The sequence below is a fragment of the Juglans microcarpa x Juglans regia genome, chromosome 8D, assembly GCF_004785595.1.
Source record: "Juglans microcarpa x Juglans regia isolate MS1-56 chromosome 8D, Jm3101_v1.0, whole genome shotgun sequence".
In the NCBI taxonomy this organism is placed as follows: Eukaryota; Viridiplantae; Streptophyta; class Magnoliopsida; order Fagales; family Juglandaceae; genus Juglans; species Juglans microcarpa x Juglans regia.
Genome location: NC_054608.1, coordinates 3798314 through 3815833, shown reverse-complemented (window position 1 = coordinate 3815833; position 17520 = coordinate 3798314). Strand labels below are relative to the sequence as shown.

The following is a 17520-nucleotide window of genomic DNA, read 5'->3' as shown; positions in this document are numbered from 1 at the left end:
TAAAGGGTGTGGAAGTGTTCCAAGAGATGCACAGCTAATCCAGCTTCTCTCTATTCCCCTCCAATACATACAGCTATTATTTTTAAGTGTGTCTTGAGGCTTGCTAGCTAGCTGCTGCAGCCATTTAGACAAAGGGAACCTGCATATATTGTATAGGGAAAGAAGGGTGAAAATGAAGGTAAGAATTGATGCTTTTGTTTCTAGATTGCTTTTGTTTCTTGATTGCTTTTTGTAACCATTGTTAGCATGCATGCAAGCAATATCATTTTACTTTAATTACTTATGAGAAATTATTTGTATAAGATTCAAATAGACAAGTTTCGTGCAATCTTCATTAGTAAAACAGTGGATCCTACTGTAAAAAAGTGTAAAAAAATAATTTGTTTTTAGTGATATCCACATTTTTATAAAAAGTCTGCATGTAACTTTTTTATTTGAAATTTGTATTTAATATTATTCGTTATTTATATATTTTAACTGTATGTGAAAATGTACTTAAAATTGTCAAATCAAGGTCAATTTAGCTGTAAAATCCAACTTGGTTGAGCTTCTATTAGTAGAAAAGATTAATTACTTATTGATATCTTTGGTTGGTTCAATGCAGAAGCTTCTATTTAAATGTTAAGTGACCGATTATATGATGAGTACAAATAAAGATTGGTCTAACTAGGGTTTTATGATTTTTGAAGCATAAAAGCTTGCATATTTATGAAGGGTATAAAATTCATTGCTCATGTGTACGTGAAGGTGAAAGAGGAAGAAAGATACAATGAAAACACGAAAGTATGACACCCTCCAAACACCCAAAAAAAATGTTTACATAATACTACTACGAAGCCATTGGTAAAAGAAAATGATTTAGGGTCCGTTTGAATATAGATGTGATATTCATCTCATCTTATCTTATCTAATTTCAATTAATAATCTCACTATTATTCATAAACTATTTCAACTCATTTTATTTTATCTCACTATCCAAACAAATCCTTATACAGTAAACTCTTTTTGAAATAAAAAAGGACAAATCTAATATCCACATGAAACATTTTACTGTTTTTCAAATAGAGTGTGCATTACTTTCAATAGAAAAAGAATAATACTATTCTTACCAATGGTTTCTACCGTTTGTTTTTACCACTGTGATTTTTTTATTTTTGTTTTATTATTATTATTTACTTAATGATTAAGTAAGTACTAAATAATATTATAAATTTTTTTTATTTTTTAAAAAATATTTAAATGTGTAAAAAAATGCATGTAAAAAAATACAAAAAATAAAAATAAAAATCTTAAAATCATTAACGATAGCTCCTAACGATAGCTGAGAGCGGTGGTGATAGTGTCACTCATAGAAAAATGAATATTACTTTTTTTAGCATTGAGGAATCTCACTTTAAACTCAAGGTTCCCTGTGTAAGCAGTAAGCACAAACAAATAAGACTTACAATATTTATTTAAGTATTTAATAGTATTCGATAAAAGTTTAAAAAATGGATATTTTTCTCAAAGAGATTTAACTGTCATTAATACTACGGTTCGGATCAGACTAGAGTGCTTACGCAGGAAAAGTTGTCTTTTTACGAAGGCTTGGGCACTCATATAGTAATATTAAATACAGTAATAGATTGTATAAATATCACCCACTTTTTTAAGAAAAAATAAGATTTATTATTTAAAAATTAATTTTTTTTATGTGAGTCAATATATAATATTTACACATTTTATAATTGTAAATATTTTTTTTCATATATATATATTATATTATATTATATCCAGACAATGAAAGAAGCGAAAAGAAAAGGGAAAGAAGAGAGAAAATCTAAGCTGGTTCGAGTCAAAGTGGGGTGGCCTTATGGCCGTGGGGGGCGCGTGCGTGTGTGAGGAACACGAAAATATAGAGTCGATCGTTGACGTAAAGACAGCACTCTTGGAGTCTTTTAACCACGTGGGTCTGTGCCGTTGTCCCACCTCTCAAGCTCACATTCGTAGCAGCAGAGCTACAGCTATATATACCCCCTCCCCCCTCGCCAAATTCAATTCAGTCTTCAACAGCAGAGTCTCAGGGACACCAAGCTGGTCTCGAGTCTCTTTACAGCAAACCCTTTCAAGTTTTCTGAATCTCTTTGGGTTTCTGTGACTCTTGGGGTGTGTATCAATCTCAGTGTCAGTTGATATCAGTGAAGAGTTAAAAACATACATACAGTGCCAACTGTTTCTGCTCTCTCTCTCTCTCTCTGTCTTTCTGTCTCTCTTTCACTTGCATATTAAGCAGTGCACAGACTTTTATTGAGGTTACTTTAGAGATAAAATAAAAAGGGGGACATTGGTGCTTCTTTTGTATCTCACACAAAAGGCTTGTTTCGTGTTGGTTTCCTTTCATAGACAAAGATGGGTGAGAACATTGCAGCAAAAAACCAGCTTTCCCACCACCAAGTTTTCGATGTCTCAGTCGACGTCCATCCACAAGGCGGCTCCAAGTGCTTCGACGACGATGGTCGTCTCAAGCGAACGGGTAAATTTCCATAGCACAATCTTCAGTAATTTTAAATATTTGGGCTCTTTCTTTGGAGCAGCAAAAGTACCTCCCATAAATGCTAAACAAAAATAGTTCTAGTTTGAATGTGTTTGTTACTAATTGTTCGATTGTTTTCCATGTGATTACTCATCCAGGGACGGTTTGGACTGCTAGTGCTCACATAATTACAGCTGTGATTGGGTCCGGGGTTTTGTCCTTGGCTTGGGCCATTGGTCAGCTGGGATGGGTTGCTGGCCCTGCAGTCATGTTCTTGTTTTCTTTTGTCACTTACTACACTTCCACACTCCTCTCTGCATGTTATCGTTCTGGGGACCGTCACACTGGCAAGAGAAACTATACCTACATGGATGCTGTGCGATCAAACCTTGGTAAATTTTCCAGTGTTTGTCTTTTTCTTTTTGGCTTAAACTAAAAAAGGCGATTGTTTTTGAAGTTTTAAATCTTAATCTGTTTGTGGTTTTTTTAATATTCTAGGTGGAGCAAAGGTCAAGATATGTGGGCTAGTTCAGTACTTGAACCTCTTTGGAGTAGCCATTGGCTACACCATAGCATCATCCATAAGCATGATGTAAGTTTGAAATCATGTGGAGATGGGATTTCCATTTGTTGTTAATAGTGGTGTTTGGAACTCTATAGGGCGCGCTTAATGGGTCATTTTGGTTTTGATCAAACAGGGCAATCAAAAGGTCTAATTGCTTCCACAGCAGTCAAGGCAATGATCCATGCCAAATCAACAGCAACCCATACATGATTGCTTTTGGCGTTGTTGAAATACTTTTCTCTCAAATTCCAGACTTCGATCAGTTGTGGTGGCTCTCCATTGTGGCAGCTGTGATGTCCTTCACTTATTCAACAATTGGTCTTGGCCTTGGTGTGGCCAAAGTTGCAGGTACATATTAACTTCCTTCATATCATTTTTTTTTTTTACTTTTCCATTTTCCAGAAACTTGACATATTTATTAACTTGGGTTTTTTTCTGCACTTGATCAATCATCAGAAACTGGAAAGTTCAGGGGAAGTCTGACTGGAATAAGCATTGGCACTGTGACTCAAACACAAAAGATATGGAGGAGCTTCCAAGCACTGGGGGACATAGCTTTTGCGTACTCTTACTCCATGATCCTTATTGAAATTCAGGTATATTTTTGTGCCAAAATTTTCATAATTTCTATTTTCTATTTATAGTTGAGTTTACATGTTGAACTAACTAATACTGGCTAAAAACAGGACACAGTTAAATCCCCACCTTCAGAGTCCAAGACAATGAAGAAGGCCACTCTACTTAGTGTTGCAGTCACAACCCTTTTCTACATGCTCTGTGGGTGCATGGGTTATGCTGCTTTTGGGGACCTCGCCCCCGGAAACCTCCTCACCGGTTTTGGTTTCTATAACCCATATTGGCTTCTGGACATAGCAAATGCTGCCATAGTAATCCACCTTGTTGGTGCATACCAAGTTTATTGCCAACCCCTGTACGCATTCATTGAGAAAAGCGCTAAAGAAAGATTCCCGGATAGTGATTTTGTCAACAAAGACATCATAATCCCGATCCCTGGTTTCCATCATCCCTACAGACTCAACCTCTTCCGGTTGTTTTGGAGGACAATTTTTGTGATCATAACCACTGTGATATCAATGCTTCTACCCTTCTTTAATGATGTGGTAGGACTTCTTGGGGCTCTGGGTTTTTGGCCTCTCACAGTTTACTTCCCTGTGGAGATGTATATAGTGCAAAAGAAGATACCCAAGTGGAGCACAAAATGGCTTTGCCTTCAAATCCTGAGTGGTGCTTGCCTCATCATCACCATAGCCGCAGCTGCTGGCTCAATTGCGGGGGTTGTTCTCGATCTCAAGTCTTATAAGCCCTTCGCCACCAGCTACTAGGTTGAAGTTCAACGCAATCATCATTGCACATCAACTGATCTAAAGCAAAGAAAGAAACAGCCTTTCGAATTTCAATTCTTGTTCATGCTCATGACAAGCTTAAATGGATGTTGTTAACTATCAAGGTTATTGCTTAGCAGACTTCTGTTTTTCTTTTTACTGTTTTCAAGGAAAGAAAGACGTCACCCTGTATGTAACATATTGGAATTAAGCAAAAGTTCTGTCCAAATCTAATTACTTCCTTCAGACTATCATCACCAACAATGTCTAATACCTACCATTGCACAACTCCAAAAAACAAAGATTCCTTCTCCATGAAATAAACGGTTCAGATCCTTTTGATCAAATTGCTGGTGCAGGTAACAAGATTACATGGAATATGATGCTCGATTCTTACTACTAATTGGTGGTGTGTGGTGATCTACTAATCCAACTAGTCATCAAAGTAGTTGAATGTGCACACAATGTTTCAATCCTAAAAGGCTAAAAGGTCCCATCCCATAGCCCACAACCTACATATATATGGAAGAATTGGTATATAATGATAGGCTTAGTAAATGGGTGGTAGAAGGTAGTAAGCCTATCATTATTGAAAGTGCAATAATTGTTAGGGTAATGATATCATTACACCTCATTTACTACTGGTTGACTACTCAACTGTTTTTTTTCCCCATTTTGCTCTTTGAATTTGAATTAAAAATTTTATAACATGACACTCTTGAAAGGAAAGTCAATTTTTATAAAATTGAATTTATTTTAAATTAAATTACATGATTACGTTGGTTGGTTGAATTTATTTTCTTCTAGATTATGCAAGAAAGTTATATTCTGAAATTTTTAATCTAGATTCAAATAGTAAAAGAAAAAAAATATATGTGGATAGTAAAATAGTAATGAATGAGGTGTAAGGGTATCATTATCCTAAGTGTTATATGCACCACCAACAAACAAGGGGACATGGCATGAACAATCAAGACCATCCAATGTATACGGCCGCCAAAGCTTGTTCGATCAAACAGAAACTGATCGATGATGAAGCCATTCAACATGTCATGATCTGATGGTGGGGGATGGCCTGGCTGGCTGAGACCATAAGTACCACTATGATCAGTAACCTTTATCGAAGCATCCAAGAAATGGGTCAGTGTTGAGTTATTAACAGTATAACAATTATTGAAATCCTAAGGACCAAGTATTTCCCTGTCTTAGAATTATTGAGCAATTTTCATTGCACTAATCTTCATCCAAATAGCTAATCTTTCTGGTTTGATTCTGTTGATGAAGGCGTAAAGGGGTTGGCAATGAACATGGCATGCACCTTGCAGGTGTATTACGATGGCAGCATGATCTGCCCTGTCAATCAGAAATCAGCGAGGAGGTTTCCAGTCATACTGATGTCTTCGAAAGCAGCATAGTCCATACAGCCACAAAATTAGGATGTAAAGAAGTGTTGTGACTGCAAACACTAAGTCGAGTGGTCTAGTTGCATTATTCATTGTCTTGGCCTCAGGTGGTGGGGTTTCAACTATGTCCTGGTTTAAACCTTTTGATGCTGATTCCTATACTGGTACTAATTATTGGAGAAGGGTGAATAAAATATCTAACAAATATCAGAGTAATTTAGGTTATGTTTGGATTCGGAAAGTGTTTTATCTCATCTCATCATTACAATTTTCTTAAATTTTTATACAAAATATAATAAATAATTCAACATTTTCAAATTCTAAAACAATAATAATATTAAAAAATAATATTTTAAAAATATTTTATTTAACGTTCATCTTTCATCTAAAATATCTCATCTCATCTCTTAATCCAAATGAGCACGGTATGTTTGAGTCATGTATTAAGGTCCCATCACATAGCCAACATAAATGTAAAGATGTGGCAGAATTAATGGCACCTCCTTAAGCACCATTTAAAGTGCAAATTTTGTAGAGTCAAGACAATTTGATGAATACTAACAAAGCTCGTTCGATTTTAGACCAATGGACAAGTGATAGGATCTTAAGGGATGGGTCTAGACTAGGAAGCTTAAGACCGAAAGTACAACTTGATAACTACTGCAGGAGAATCCAAGAGGTGGGTCGTTTGGTAAAGCCCCAAACAGTAAGAGACGGCTCAGCTTCAGCAGCCATTAACCATCCGTCTAAAATGAGAAGCCCCACCACCACTATGAATCTTGGTGGTGGAGAAAGACCACATGAAAATGAAATTCCATACATGGAACAAAGCACACCTAGAGAATGCTTTCCGTTTAGGGATGATAATTTTCCAAGCTGACAATGGCCTTGAACTCTAATCATAGTTGAACGGCTTAAAAAGCATTGTATACTCATAAAATATAACAAAGAAATGAAAAAAAAAAAAAAGGAAGAATCTTTCGATTGAGTGGTGGATCTTGAGACATGAAAGCACTACGTACTGATCACTTTACAGTCAACTACTCCATGTACATGTTCATCGAGATTACAGGTTCAGGAATCTAGCCCGAGACATTTTGTAATTTGCTGTACACGTACAGCAAATTACAAAATATATGGAGAATTTACTAACAAGGTATATAGTTGTTTGGAATCTTTACTTCCACCTTTTCTTTGTTGAACCCTCAGATCAGTGAATCTAGCCAACTCATTTACATCCGTCATGGCCATAATAATTCCCGCGTGTCTGTGCTAAAGTACTATTTGACAAGAAAAAAAAGGAGAGAAAAAGTTAATGGGTGGAAATTTAGACCAGTTTTTCCTGTTTAATATTACACAAACTCAAAATCATCTCTCCGGTTTCTAAACTCAAAATATCTCCCTCAGGCCTTGGCACAAAGTGCTCGTGATAGTTGCATTAGTTTTATTCAGTAAGCAGCTCGTGATAGTTGCATTAGAAGCAGCTCGTGATAGTTGCATTAGTTTTATTCAGTAAGCAGCTCGTGATAGTTGCATTAGAAGCAGCTCGTGATAGTTGCATTAGTTTTATTCAGTAAGCAGCTCGTGGTAGTTGCATTAGAAGCAGCTTGTGATAGTTGCATTAGTTTTATTCAGTAAGCACACCCTTTCGATCCGCACTGCATATGGATCAGGATATGCATGAAATTGCGATAAGGTACTTCCCCATTAAACAATCAGAAAGTAGGGGGTAGAGGGAGATTATGAATATACAAGTGTATGTAGAGTTTATCAATGTAATCTTTGAGATACACCAACCAAAATATCTTTTAATGATATACATGCATGTGCAAGAGCTGCCCTTTTTAACACGAGCTTAAGAAAAAGAAGATAAAGTGGTATATATAATGTAATCAAAGTGCGTGCGTGCCTCAAGTGCTGCTTTAGAACTTGAAAAGATTTCCTTGATTGTAGTGGAAAAGGCGGTAGTGCTGAAAGCTGGCGGCCAACCCCGCCGCCATTGGAAGACAAGTGGTGTGTTTCTAGTAGTAGACATCGGGTGTATCCAAAGATTTCTTCTAATACTTTTCTAAAAGGGTCCAAGCTCGTGACAACTAATGGGTTGTTGGTTGGGTGGGCTCTCTAGGAAGTATCTTCCTCCTTTGCCTGCAAAGATGAAAAAGTCATGTTCTGTTCTCTTTTCCTTAATTATCATAAATATTACTTGTTAGTAGTGGAGAGATAAACAAGAATCTCCAAGATTCAAGGGAAAGCTAGAACTTCTTTCCAAATGTACTGTAGAATTTGACTTGGAACTTGTTAATGTTCTAATAAAGCCAAAGCATAGATCATGATGATCGACTCATTTTGTCATTTTTCTGGTTTTTCTTTAACCAAGGTACTGATTCATAGAAAATAGTCTGAAGCTGAGTTGAGTATTTGCTTGAATCAATGAACAAATCATTGCAAATTTGATTTTCCACCTTACCACAGAGTGCCCACTAGGTACTGATGCAATATGTGGTGACTGACATATATGCACAATATGCAGCATTTAAACAAACAATGGAGTTAATACTAGAGGTTAAGAAAATCTATTATATGTGGTAGTACTAGTGTTAGGTGCACATGCTATGGCATCCACTTATTATCTATTTTTCATGTGAGAGTTGTGAAGAATAAGTGTTGTGGAACTTGAGATATGATAACTTTAAAAAAAAAAAAAAGATGTTTAGTTTAAATTAGTAATTAGAAATTTCTTTTGCTTGATTTCAAATCCAATTTTCTTGAATCAACGAATAAACAAAACAAGAAAAATTGGCTTTTGTGGCCATTTAACTGTGGCGAAAAGACCATTTGTGATCAAAACAGACTCATTTTGACTGTAAATAGTCATTTCATTAGAATTAATTGGCCACAAATAAGCAGTTTTCTTATAGTGAAATCATTGTAAATCAAGTGCCACCTTACAAACATGTGACCACAAGGTGATAAATATAGTGACATATATGCATACATAAGCAGCATTTAGACAAAAATACTTTAATCCAGAGGTTAAGAAAACATATTATAAGTGATGGTGTCAATTGCGAGATGTGACATTTACTGTTGAGGACGTGCTTCGCACCACCGTCAATGGTCTCAATCAACCTATATCAAAAGAGGCGTGGAGGTTTGGTGTGTCAATGACACATCCGACGCTTAAGTTAGTGCTTAGAATTGAAAGAAGGTAGAATTTGTATGGTCATTGGATGTTACCTTGAATCATTTGTTCTTATCATTTATATAGACGATTATTTAATCAATGAAAATCGTATAGCTATATGATCATCTCCGATGATTTAAGGAGTGTTGAATATCAGGCTTTAGATAGATAATAATCTTGAAAGGAGCTACCATCTTGGGCGAGTATCTCGGATGGCTATCCTTTTTAGGAAGATCGTGATGATTAATCATGCGGTTATGCCTTTTCTCCGCTGTTGATAGGAATGGAGTTTGGTAGGCTCTCTATGTGGTTGTTTGATGTGTCCCTTTACCTCTTATTTATTGGGCTTTTGGTTACATGTTCGTGGGCCTCGGTAAGGTGAATTAGGCCCCAGAGGGAGAGAATTTGAAACCCAACCCCATTGCCAAACAATATAGCGATGCACTTTATTCTCTTCGATACGTCTGGAATTATTGACAGCCACATTTCCCCAACATACGTAGCAAATTCAACAACTTATCCAATAATCAAAATCTCTTCACGAGGTTTTAGATAAAGCTACTACGATCATCATCGTCGTCGTCGTCATGGTCATCTCCAAAGTTAAAGTGTCGAAACTGCTACTGAGAACAAAAATCATGCAGCGTTGACATTAAAAGCATTCACACTCTGCCATTAAAATAAAAAAAAATAATAGTTATAGTCGTGCTTGTATAAGTATCGCGTAATTATTTTAAAAAAAATAAATAAATACAATACAAAAATAAAAAAATAAATTTTATTTTTTTTCAAAACGACTGTGCGATTCTTAGAACTGTCCGTAATATCACTCTAAAATTAAAGTTGGCCATTCAAATACTCGATAAGACTTTTCACGTACCCATTATGAGGACCAAAACCGGGAATGAAATCATCGAACTCAATCTCATTTAACCGATCCATTCCTGCTCGAATTATTCGATCTTGCCTCTACTCCACCCAAATACCCAACGGCCAACAGGTCGTTAACTGGAGAACTCTGTTTCGGCGGCGAGGCGAAAGACAAACATATCGTCATTGTGATCAGAAACCGAGCTCCTCAGCCCGGGCATTCCACCAAATATATCGTCATCATCATAACTAGGCGACGAAGAAGACTTTCGATTCTAACTAATGGAAAATAAGGAATCGAAGTCGAATAAATTATCTGATTGCTTCGTTGTCTTATTGGGCCTTTCAAATAATAAATCACTGTAATCATCAAACCCTCCAGGATTCCGGGTTATTATACTTACATGATGAGAAGATACCGATGAATAGGAGGGCGGTTTGGAATTTACGCCGGAATCAAAACTGAAACTTTGGCTTTGGACAGTACTGGAGCTGGTGGGTAGTTTTGAAGCTGCCATTGGAGCAGCTTTCCCTTGAGGTTTCAAGCAGAAACGCTGTCAAGACGCCAAACTCGTTCATGTTTTTGGTCATTGTGAATCGAGTTATCGAGAATTAGATCGTAATTTAAGACTAAATGACAACGGACCCACGTGCTTCAACCAAACTTTGACAAATGGGTTGTGTAAAAGCCATAGGATCTTGCGTCTGAGATGAAAAAACTGAATTATGGGTGCGAGTAATCTTTGCGCGGATAATCTGAAAGAGAATCATTAATTTTTTTTTTACGAAGTTACAGATGAATGACAGGGAGAGAATTTCGGGGCTTCAGGTGGCGAGTAATGACTGCCGAAAATTGGGTGATGAAGAAAGATAGGGAATGTTGATTTGTAGGAGAAACTTCTCTCGGATCTAAATCTCACAGCAATGTCTCTGTTTCTTTGCGGCGGATGTTTGAAATCATCCATTTCATCTCGTTCTCAAATATAATTCAAATGTATAATTATTTACATTAGCCTATAGCCGCAGCATACCATGTGCTGAGTTCACAAATAATATATAAATATATATATATATCATGTGAGGTGTGCGGAGAGTGCGGCTGATGTATAATCGCACTCAATTCAAATATAAATACTTTCAAATTAATTATTATAACTTTTTCAAAATAATCATTTTAATTTTTCTAAACTTTCAAATAGGATTGTAATCAAATTGAGTCGTGCCGGTCTATGGCTTGTCGAGCTCGGCTCGACTCAAAATAGCCTAACTCGAGATTTTTATGTATTCTTTGTTCGATTGACTCGATAAGTTAAATTCTCAATTCGAGCTTGAGTTCGATCTCCTCCAAAAATGGTAAAAAATGAGCTCAAACGAGTTCAGCTCGGCTCGAATTGTTTATTTTTTTTTATTTTTTGAATAAAATTTAATAATTAATAAATTAGATAGATAAAAAAAATAAAAAAAAATATAATATTAAAATTATACAACTAATAAGTAGAATCTCTATTGAATTATAAGATTTTAAAAATTTATAAATAATTAATATCTAGCTAGTTGATATTTATCCATAATAACAATATATTATATACTTATAGAAAGTATTAATACATACACATAATATGATAGCATTTATCCATTTCATATATGGTTCCTACATGTTAGTATATGAAATTATTAATCTTATCGATTAATTATTATACAAATTATAAAATATAGCTATGAAATATATTCAATATATAGACATAAATAATTAGGTTACATATTATATATTTAATTATAAAAGTGTTATGCTTATATTATTAGTTAGTACATGTATACATATATTTGTATGTATATATTTATCAATATATGAATGAATTTTAATCGAGTTGAGCTAACAAGTCGACTTGAGCATAAATGAGTAGGCCTTAATGAATATCTACTTTCACGGGAGAGATTTTTTTTTCACGAGTCGAGTTCGATTCGAGTTTAATCGGGTGAGTACCGAGCGGGCTATCAAACAGACTGGTTCATTTACAACCCAACAATTTCAAACAAAAAATAAAAAACAATTCAATTTTTTCAAATTCCAAAATAAAAATAATATTCTAACAATATTTTAACTTATAATATTTTTTATTCAACTTTTTCTCTTTTTTTTTAAAATATAAAAAATAGTTAACTCAAACTATTTTATTATTATTTATAATTCATCTTTTTATAACTTTACTTTAAAGTTCTATAATTAAAAAAATTATTTAGTATTTGATAAAGATGCATCTAAAACAATTTCAAAGTTAGTTACGGTAGTTTTAAAAAAAAAAAGTACAGTTATCTGTGAAACTTTTAAATAAAAGCCATTTTGGTACTTTTTAAAAAAATGGAATTTCAAGTTTTTTTTAGGTACTTAAAGCATTTTTTATAAATTTATTATCCATACCATATTTTTTCTTTAAAAGAATTTTTAATCCATTATAAATATTTTTTAAACTTCCAAACCCAAACAGGCACAAAGTAGAGTAACTTAAAAGTTTTATTGTTTACTTAGATTTTATTTCCTTCTCTTGGCATCACATTACTTTAAAGAGATCTCTATCACTAGCAAAATCAGAAGAGCTAATTGCACATAATAGGTTGAATAACTTGTCTAGTCAGACCCCCTAAAATAGAAGAAAGTGATCTCTCAAAAATGGATGAACCTAAGTGAGGATGAACAACAGTGTGATGCACCTTTAGAAAGCACTAGCCTTTTTCAGCCACAAAATCCCTCACACAGTTGAAACTAAATCCAAGCTAATAACAAAGGGGGAGAGTGAGATTAAGGCCATGTTTAGATAGTGAGATGAGATGACTTTAATTGAAAATTGAATAAATTATTATTAGAATACTATTTTTTAATATTATTATTGTTTTGAAATTTGAAAAAATTGAATTATTTATTATATTATGAGTAAAAATTTGAAAAAATTATAATAATTAGATGAGAAGAGATAAAACCGTTTCTGCATCTAAACGAGATCTTAAGTGATTCAGTCTTATCTAATTCCTTATCAAGTTTGGAGACTTAAATTGTGACATGAAGTAAGGTGGAATTAGTAGTGTTTTGTGTTGCTTTTAGTATGGTTAGAAATTTCAACTAATATACCATTTTTTTTTGTTTTTTTGGTATTATTAGGTGTTTGGGATAAAAATCCTGACTAATCTCGGATATATAAATACTCTTAATAATAAAATATTTCCTATTTTGACGCTTCATATATTTTAATTTTTTTATTTATTTAATAGTTAAAAAAATGATTATTAATGTATTCATATTTTTTTATATTTTTTAAAAATATTTTAAAATAATAAAAAAATATAAATTAAAAAATTAAAAAAAAACTATTGAACTAGCGATAAATATAGCGATAGTGAGCCACAGAGTAGCATCTCTTTTATTTATTTTACATTTATATTTTTTTATTTTTTTAAATAAACTAGGTAACACCGCGTCAAAAAGATGGAGTGAGCTTGGGACAAAAAAGTCAGGGACCCTGATCGAGAGGGAGGCAACCATAGCCATAGGAAATTTATTACCAGGGGACCGACAAGTGGGCTCGTTTTGTGAGTGGGATGAAATGATACGGAATTTTATAAATAATAATAAGATAATTTATAAATAATAAAGAAATAGTTTGAATAGAGTATTTTTAGATTTTAAAAATAATTAAAAAAAAGTTGAATAAAAAATATTATAAAATTAAAATATTATTAAAATATAGTTTTATAATATTATTTTTGTTTGTAGATTTGAAAAAGTTGAATTATTTTTTATTTTTTGTTTGAAAGTTTTGAAAAATTGTAATGATTAGTTTGAAAATTTTATTTTTAAATTATATTTGGAAAGAAGATGAGATGAAATTGAAAATTTTGGAATGAGATTAAGGGCTCATTTGAGGAGTGAGATGAAATGATAATTTTTTTAATAGTAGTAAGATAGTTTGTAAATAGTAATAAGTTAAATAAAAAATATTATAAAATTAAAATATTGTTAAAATATAGTTTTATAATATTATTTTTGCTTGGAAATTTGAAAATTTTGAATTATTTTTTATTTTTTGTTTGAAAGTTTAGAAAAGTTGTAATAATTAGTTTGAAAAAGTTGTAATGATTAATTTGAAAATTTTGTATTTAAATTATATTTGGGAATGTGATGAGATGAAATGAAATGAAATTGAAAATTTTGGAATGAGATTATTTCCAAACAAATGGCTCGTTTGAGGAGTGAGATGAAATGATAATTTTTGAATAGTAGTAAGATAGTTTGAGTTTAGTATATTTTAGATTTTAAGAAATGAGAAGGAAAAGTTAAATAAAAAATATTATAAAATTAAAATATTATTTTATAATATTATTTTTATTTAGAGATTAGAAAAAGTTGAATTGTTTTTAATTTCTTGTTTGAAAGTTTAGAAAAGTTGTAATGATTAATTTGAAAATTTTATATTTATGTTATGTCTAAGAATGAGATGCGATAAGATGAGATGAAAATTTGAAAATGAGAAATATTTCTAAACAAGCCATAAGTCTACTAAACTATGCCAAGATACCGTATTTTTTCTGAGCATTGCTAGGTACAAGCAGTTTAGCGCACTAAATCGCATACCAACAATAAAATAATTTTTTTTTATTGGAAAGAACAAGAAAAAATTTATCTATCTCACAAAAATTATTTTCGTCTCAATTTACACCATTTCCATTAAACAAATTGCCTTGCATGTGAATATCGGCTTTTCCATTTTTTTCCTCCCTGTCAAGGAAATGAATTCTGGCGGTGAGTCGTGACTATCTAATTCCCTCCCTTTCATGGAAAGACGCAGAGGGGGAAGCAATAATGGTGGGTTGACGATAAGTCTGCTCAATCTTTTGAAAAAATCTCCATCTTGTTCTCAACAGAAAACATTACTAGATATTGCCCGAAATTGTGCTTTTGTAAGGAATATCCCAAGTCTACACAAGTCAACGTTGATAGTTTATTGCTCAAAAGCCCATTCTCTAACTCAAGGATTTCAAGTTGTCCTAGCACTTTGTTTTGCATTAACACAAAGTTTGAGGATATGGGTGAGTCCTTTTCATTTCCTAGTTCCTTTCCGTTTATCATTTTCCTCTTCTGCATCGGTTTTTCAAACGGTTCAGCCACTTCCTCATGTCCCATAGATCTCAGCTATGTCGAAACCTTCCCATGGAACACTTCACAGTGCCAACAGCCTAATGGGAAACACTGTTGCCAGACCCTTCGCAGCCTTCTTGGCATGGGAATTGCCCAGCACCTCAAAGACACATCCATGTTCCGACTCCCTGATGCAGCTTCTTCATCTTCTTGCCTTTCCAATCTCCAAACCAAGCTCGCCGCCTTGTCAGTCCAGCCCTCTTGGGTCCCTATCTGTTTTAAAAATTCAACCCAGTTCGTTGCTAATCCTTCCCTTTGTGCTGGAATCATGACAACCCAAGATTGGACTAAAAAGCTCGGTCCAATGACTGCATTGGACGAAAATTGCCGGGGAGACATGAACGCGCTAACTCGGTGTGGCGCCTGCTTGGATGCTGGCATGAAGGTGACTTCCATGTTGAAACGTCTAGACCCGAATGGCACAATTTGCTTTTACTTTGCAATCTTATACGCTGCAGGGATTGTTAACGAGTTCGGTCCAAAGGATGCAGGGACTGCTTCTTGCATTCTAGCAGTGCCATTGTCTAGCTCAGCGGACAAGTCATCAACCCATTGGAGCAGAAAAACTTCAACGATGTTGATTTTTGGATGCTTGGGTGCGATTATTGGTCTATTGATTGCCTTTATAGTGATCATGCTGTATAAGAGATGGGACAAGAAAGAAAGGCAAAATGGTGCGCATGAAGACTATGTGAGTAGTTTCAAAGCGAGCGTGTTACCCAACACAGGTGCAAAATGGTTTCATGTATCGGAGCTTGAACAAGCCACCAATGGATTTTCTCAGATGAATTTTATTGGTCAAGGCTCATCTGGGATTGTGTACAGAGGAACTCTTGCAGATGGCACTTGGGTTGCAGTGAAGCAAATTCTTGATTTGGACTCGAAAAGGGAAGAAGAGTTCTGCAATGAGGTTGAGATCATTGGCAAAATAAAGCACAGAAATCTTCTATCTCTTCGTGGTTGTTGCGTTACAAGCGACACTCTGAAAGGGAATCAGAGGTTTTTGGTTTATGATTTCATGTTAAATGGTAATCTCAGCGATCAATTGTGCATTTCTGGAGCTCATGAACATGGTAGGAAGAAATTAACATGGCCTCAGCGCAAGAATATAATTCTTGATGTGGCCAAGGGGCTTAAATACTTGCATTATGGAATCAAACCTGCCATTTATCACCGAGACATAAAAGCCACCAACATACTTCTAGACTCAGAAATGAAAGCTAGAGTGGCCGATTTCGGGTTGGCCAAGCAAAGCAGTGAAGGCCAATCTCATCTCACCACCAGAGTTGCTGGCACTCTTGGTTACTTAGCACCTGAGTATGCTCTCTACGGGCAACTAACAGAGAAGAGTGATGTTTATAGTTTTGGAATTGTTGTTCTTGAAATCATGAGTGGAAGGAAAGTGCTGGAAACATCAAATTCCACAGTGCCATTGATCACTGACTGGGCTTGGATGCTTGCAAAATCAGGAAATGTGAATGAAATTTATGATGAGTCCATAAGGGAAGAAGGGCCGAAAGGTGTCATGGAGAGCTTTGTTCTTGTTGGAATGCTTTGTGCTCATCTTATGGTTGCTTTTAGGCCTACTATATCTGAGGCGCTTAAAATGTTGGAGGGTGACATTGATATTCCTAGATTACCAGACAGGCCATTGCTACTTGGTCACCAGTCATTTAGATCTTCTCTGCAGTAACAGTACATCAACAAGTGAGAGATCAAAGCTCAGCTCAAGCAATAGATGCTTCCTCTAATACTTTTAACTGGACTGCTGTGTTTTTATACTTTTCAGTGAAATTTGAAGTTGGTTTTGAGTAATGAAATCATCCTAACAATGGATGCTTCCTCTAACAGATCTTTGTTTGATGGCACGGCAATGACACTGCAGGGCATGTAATCAATTGGACAGGAGCAGTAAGTTAGACATCTGAAGCGACTATAAGAACAGCTTCTGAATAATAAAGAGATAGGAAGGAATAAAATGGATTTCAAAACTGTTGGACTACCTTTGGGTTTGTCCTTTGTTAGCAAGCAATGTGACAGGTAACTCGCACAAACTTCGAATGTCTTTGTGTGAACTACGAAGATCTGTACTTTTTCAAGTGTCTTTTCATATGTAATCAAATAAATGGAATTTATTTTTTATACTATTAATGTTAGATACAATTGTCTAAGTTCTATATATTCTTATTAAAAAAAAGTTGGCCACGTCTTTAAAAAAGAAATTTTTTAAAGTAAGTCTTAAATTTATCAACTTTTTTAAAATATGCGCAGCAGGCTTACACACACCAAAACTATACAAATCATTTTTCTTTCATATTTTCTTTCTATATTTCAAATTGACATTAGGCATCTCTTCATATGAACGAGGGAACTTTCATTCAGGAGGGAATACTGTAATTTATGAATGAATTTATAGGACTATTTTCACTTGTTGATATAGGGGTGATAATTTGTG

At 34.4% G+C, this 17520-nt stretch overlaps 2 protein-coding genes across 3 annotated transcripts; both read left to right on the top strand.

Moving 5' to 3' along the window:
* LOC121242964 (amino acid permease 3-like) lies at positions 1–4666 on the top strand. 2 transcript variants are annotated; one of them, XM_041141008.1, is made up of 7 exons: positions 1–178; positions 2383–2512; positions 2671–2904; positions 3011–3104; positions 3211–3425; positions 3534–3673; positions 3764–4666. In XM_041141008.1, exons 1-7 carry the CDS (start codon positions 173–175, stop codon positions 4418–4420), a joined length of 1476 nt encoding a protein of 491 aa, XP_040996942.1. In that variant the 5' UTR covers positions 1–172; the 3' UTR covers positions 4421–4666. The 2 variants fall into 2 exon arrangements, with proteins under 2 accessions (XP_040996942.1, XP_040996943.1); XM_041141009.1 differs by lacking the exon at positions 1–178 and adding an exon at positions 2015–2145.
* A 10151-nt stretch (positions 4667–14817) lies between these two features.
* On the top strand, positions 14818–17205 carry LOC121243671 (probable receptor-like protein kinase At1g11050). The gene is made up of 2 exons (XM_041141789.1): positions 14818–16772; positions 16917–17205. The coding sequence occupies exon 1, from the start codon at positions 14953–14955 to the stop codon at positions 16756–16758; it is 1806 nt and encodes a 601-aa protein (XP_040997723.1). The 5' UTR covers positions 14818–14952; the 3' UTR covers positions 16759–16772; positions 16917–17205.
* Positions 17206–17520: the final 315 nt, after the last annotated feature.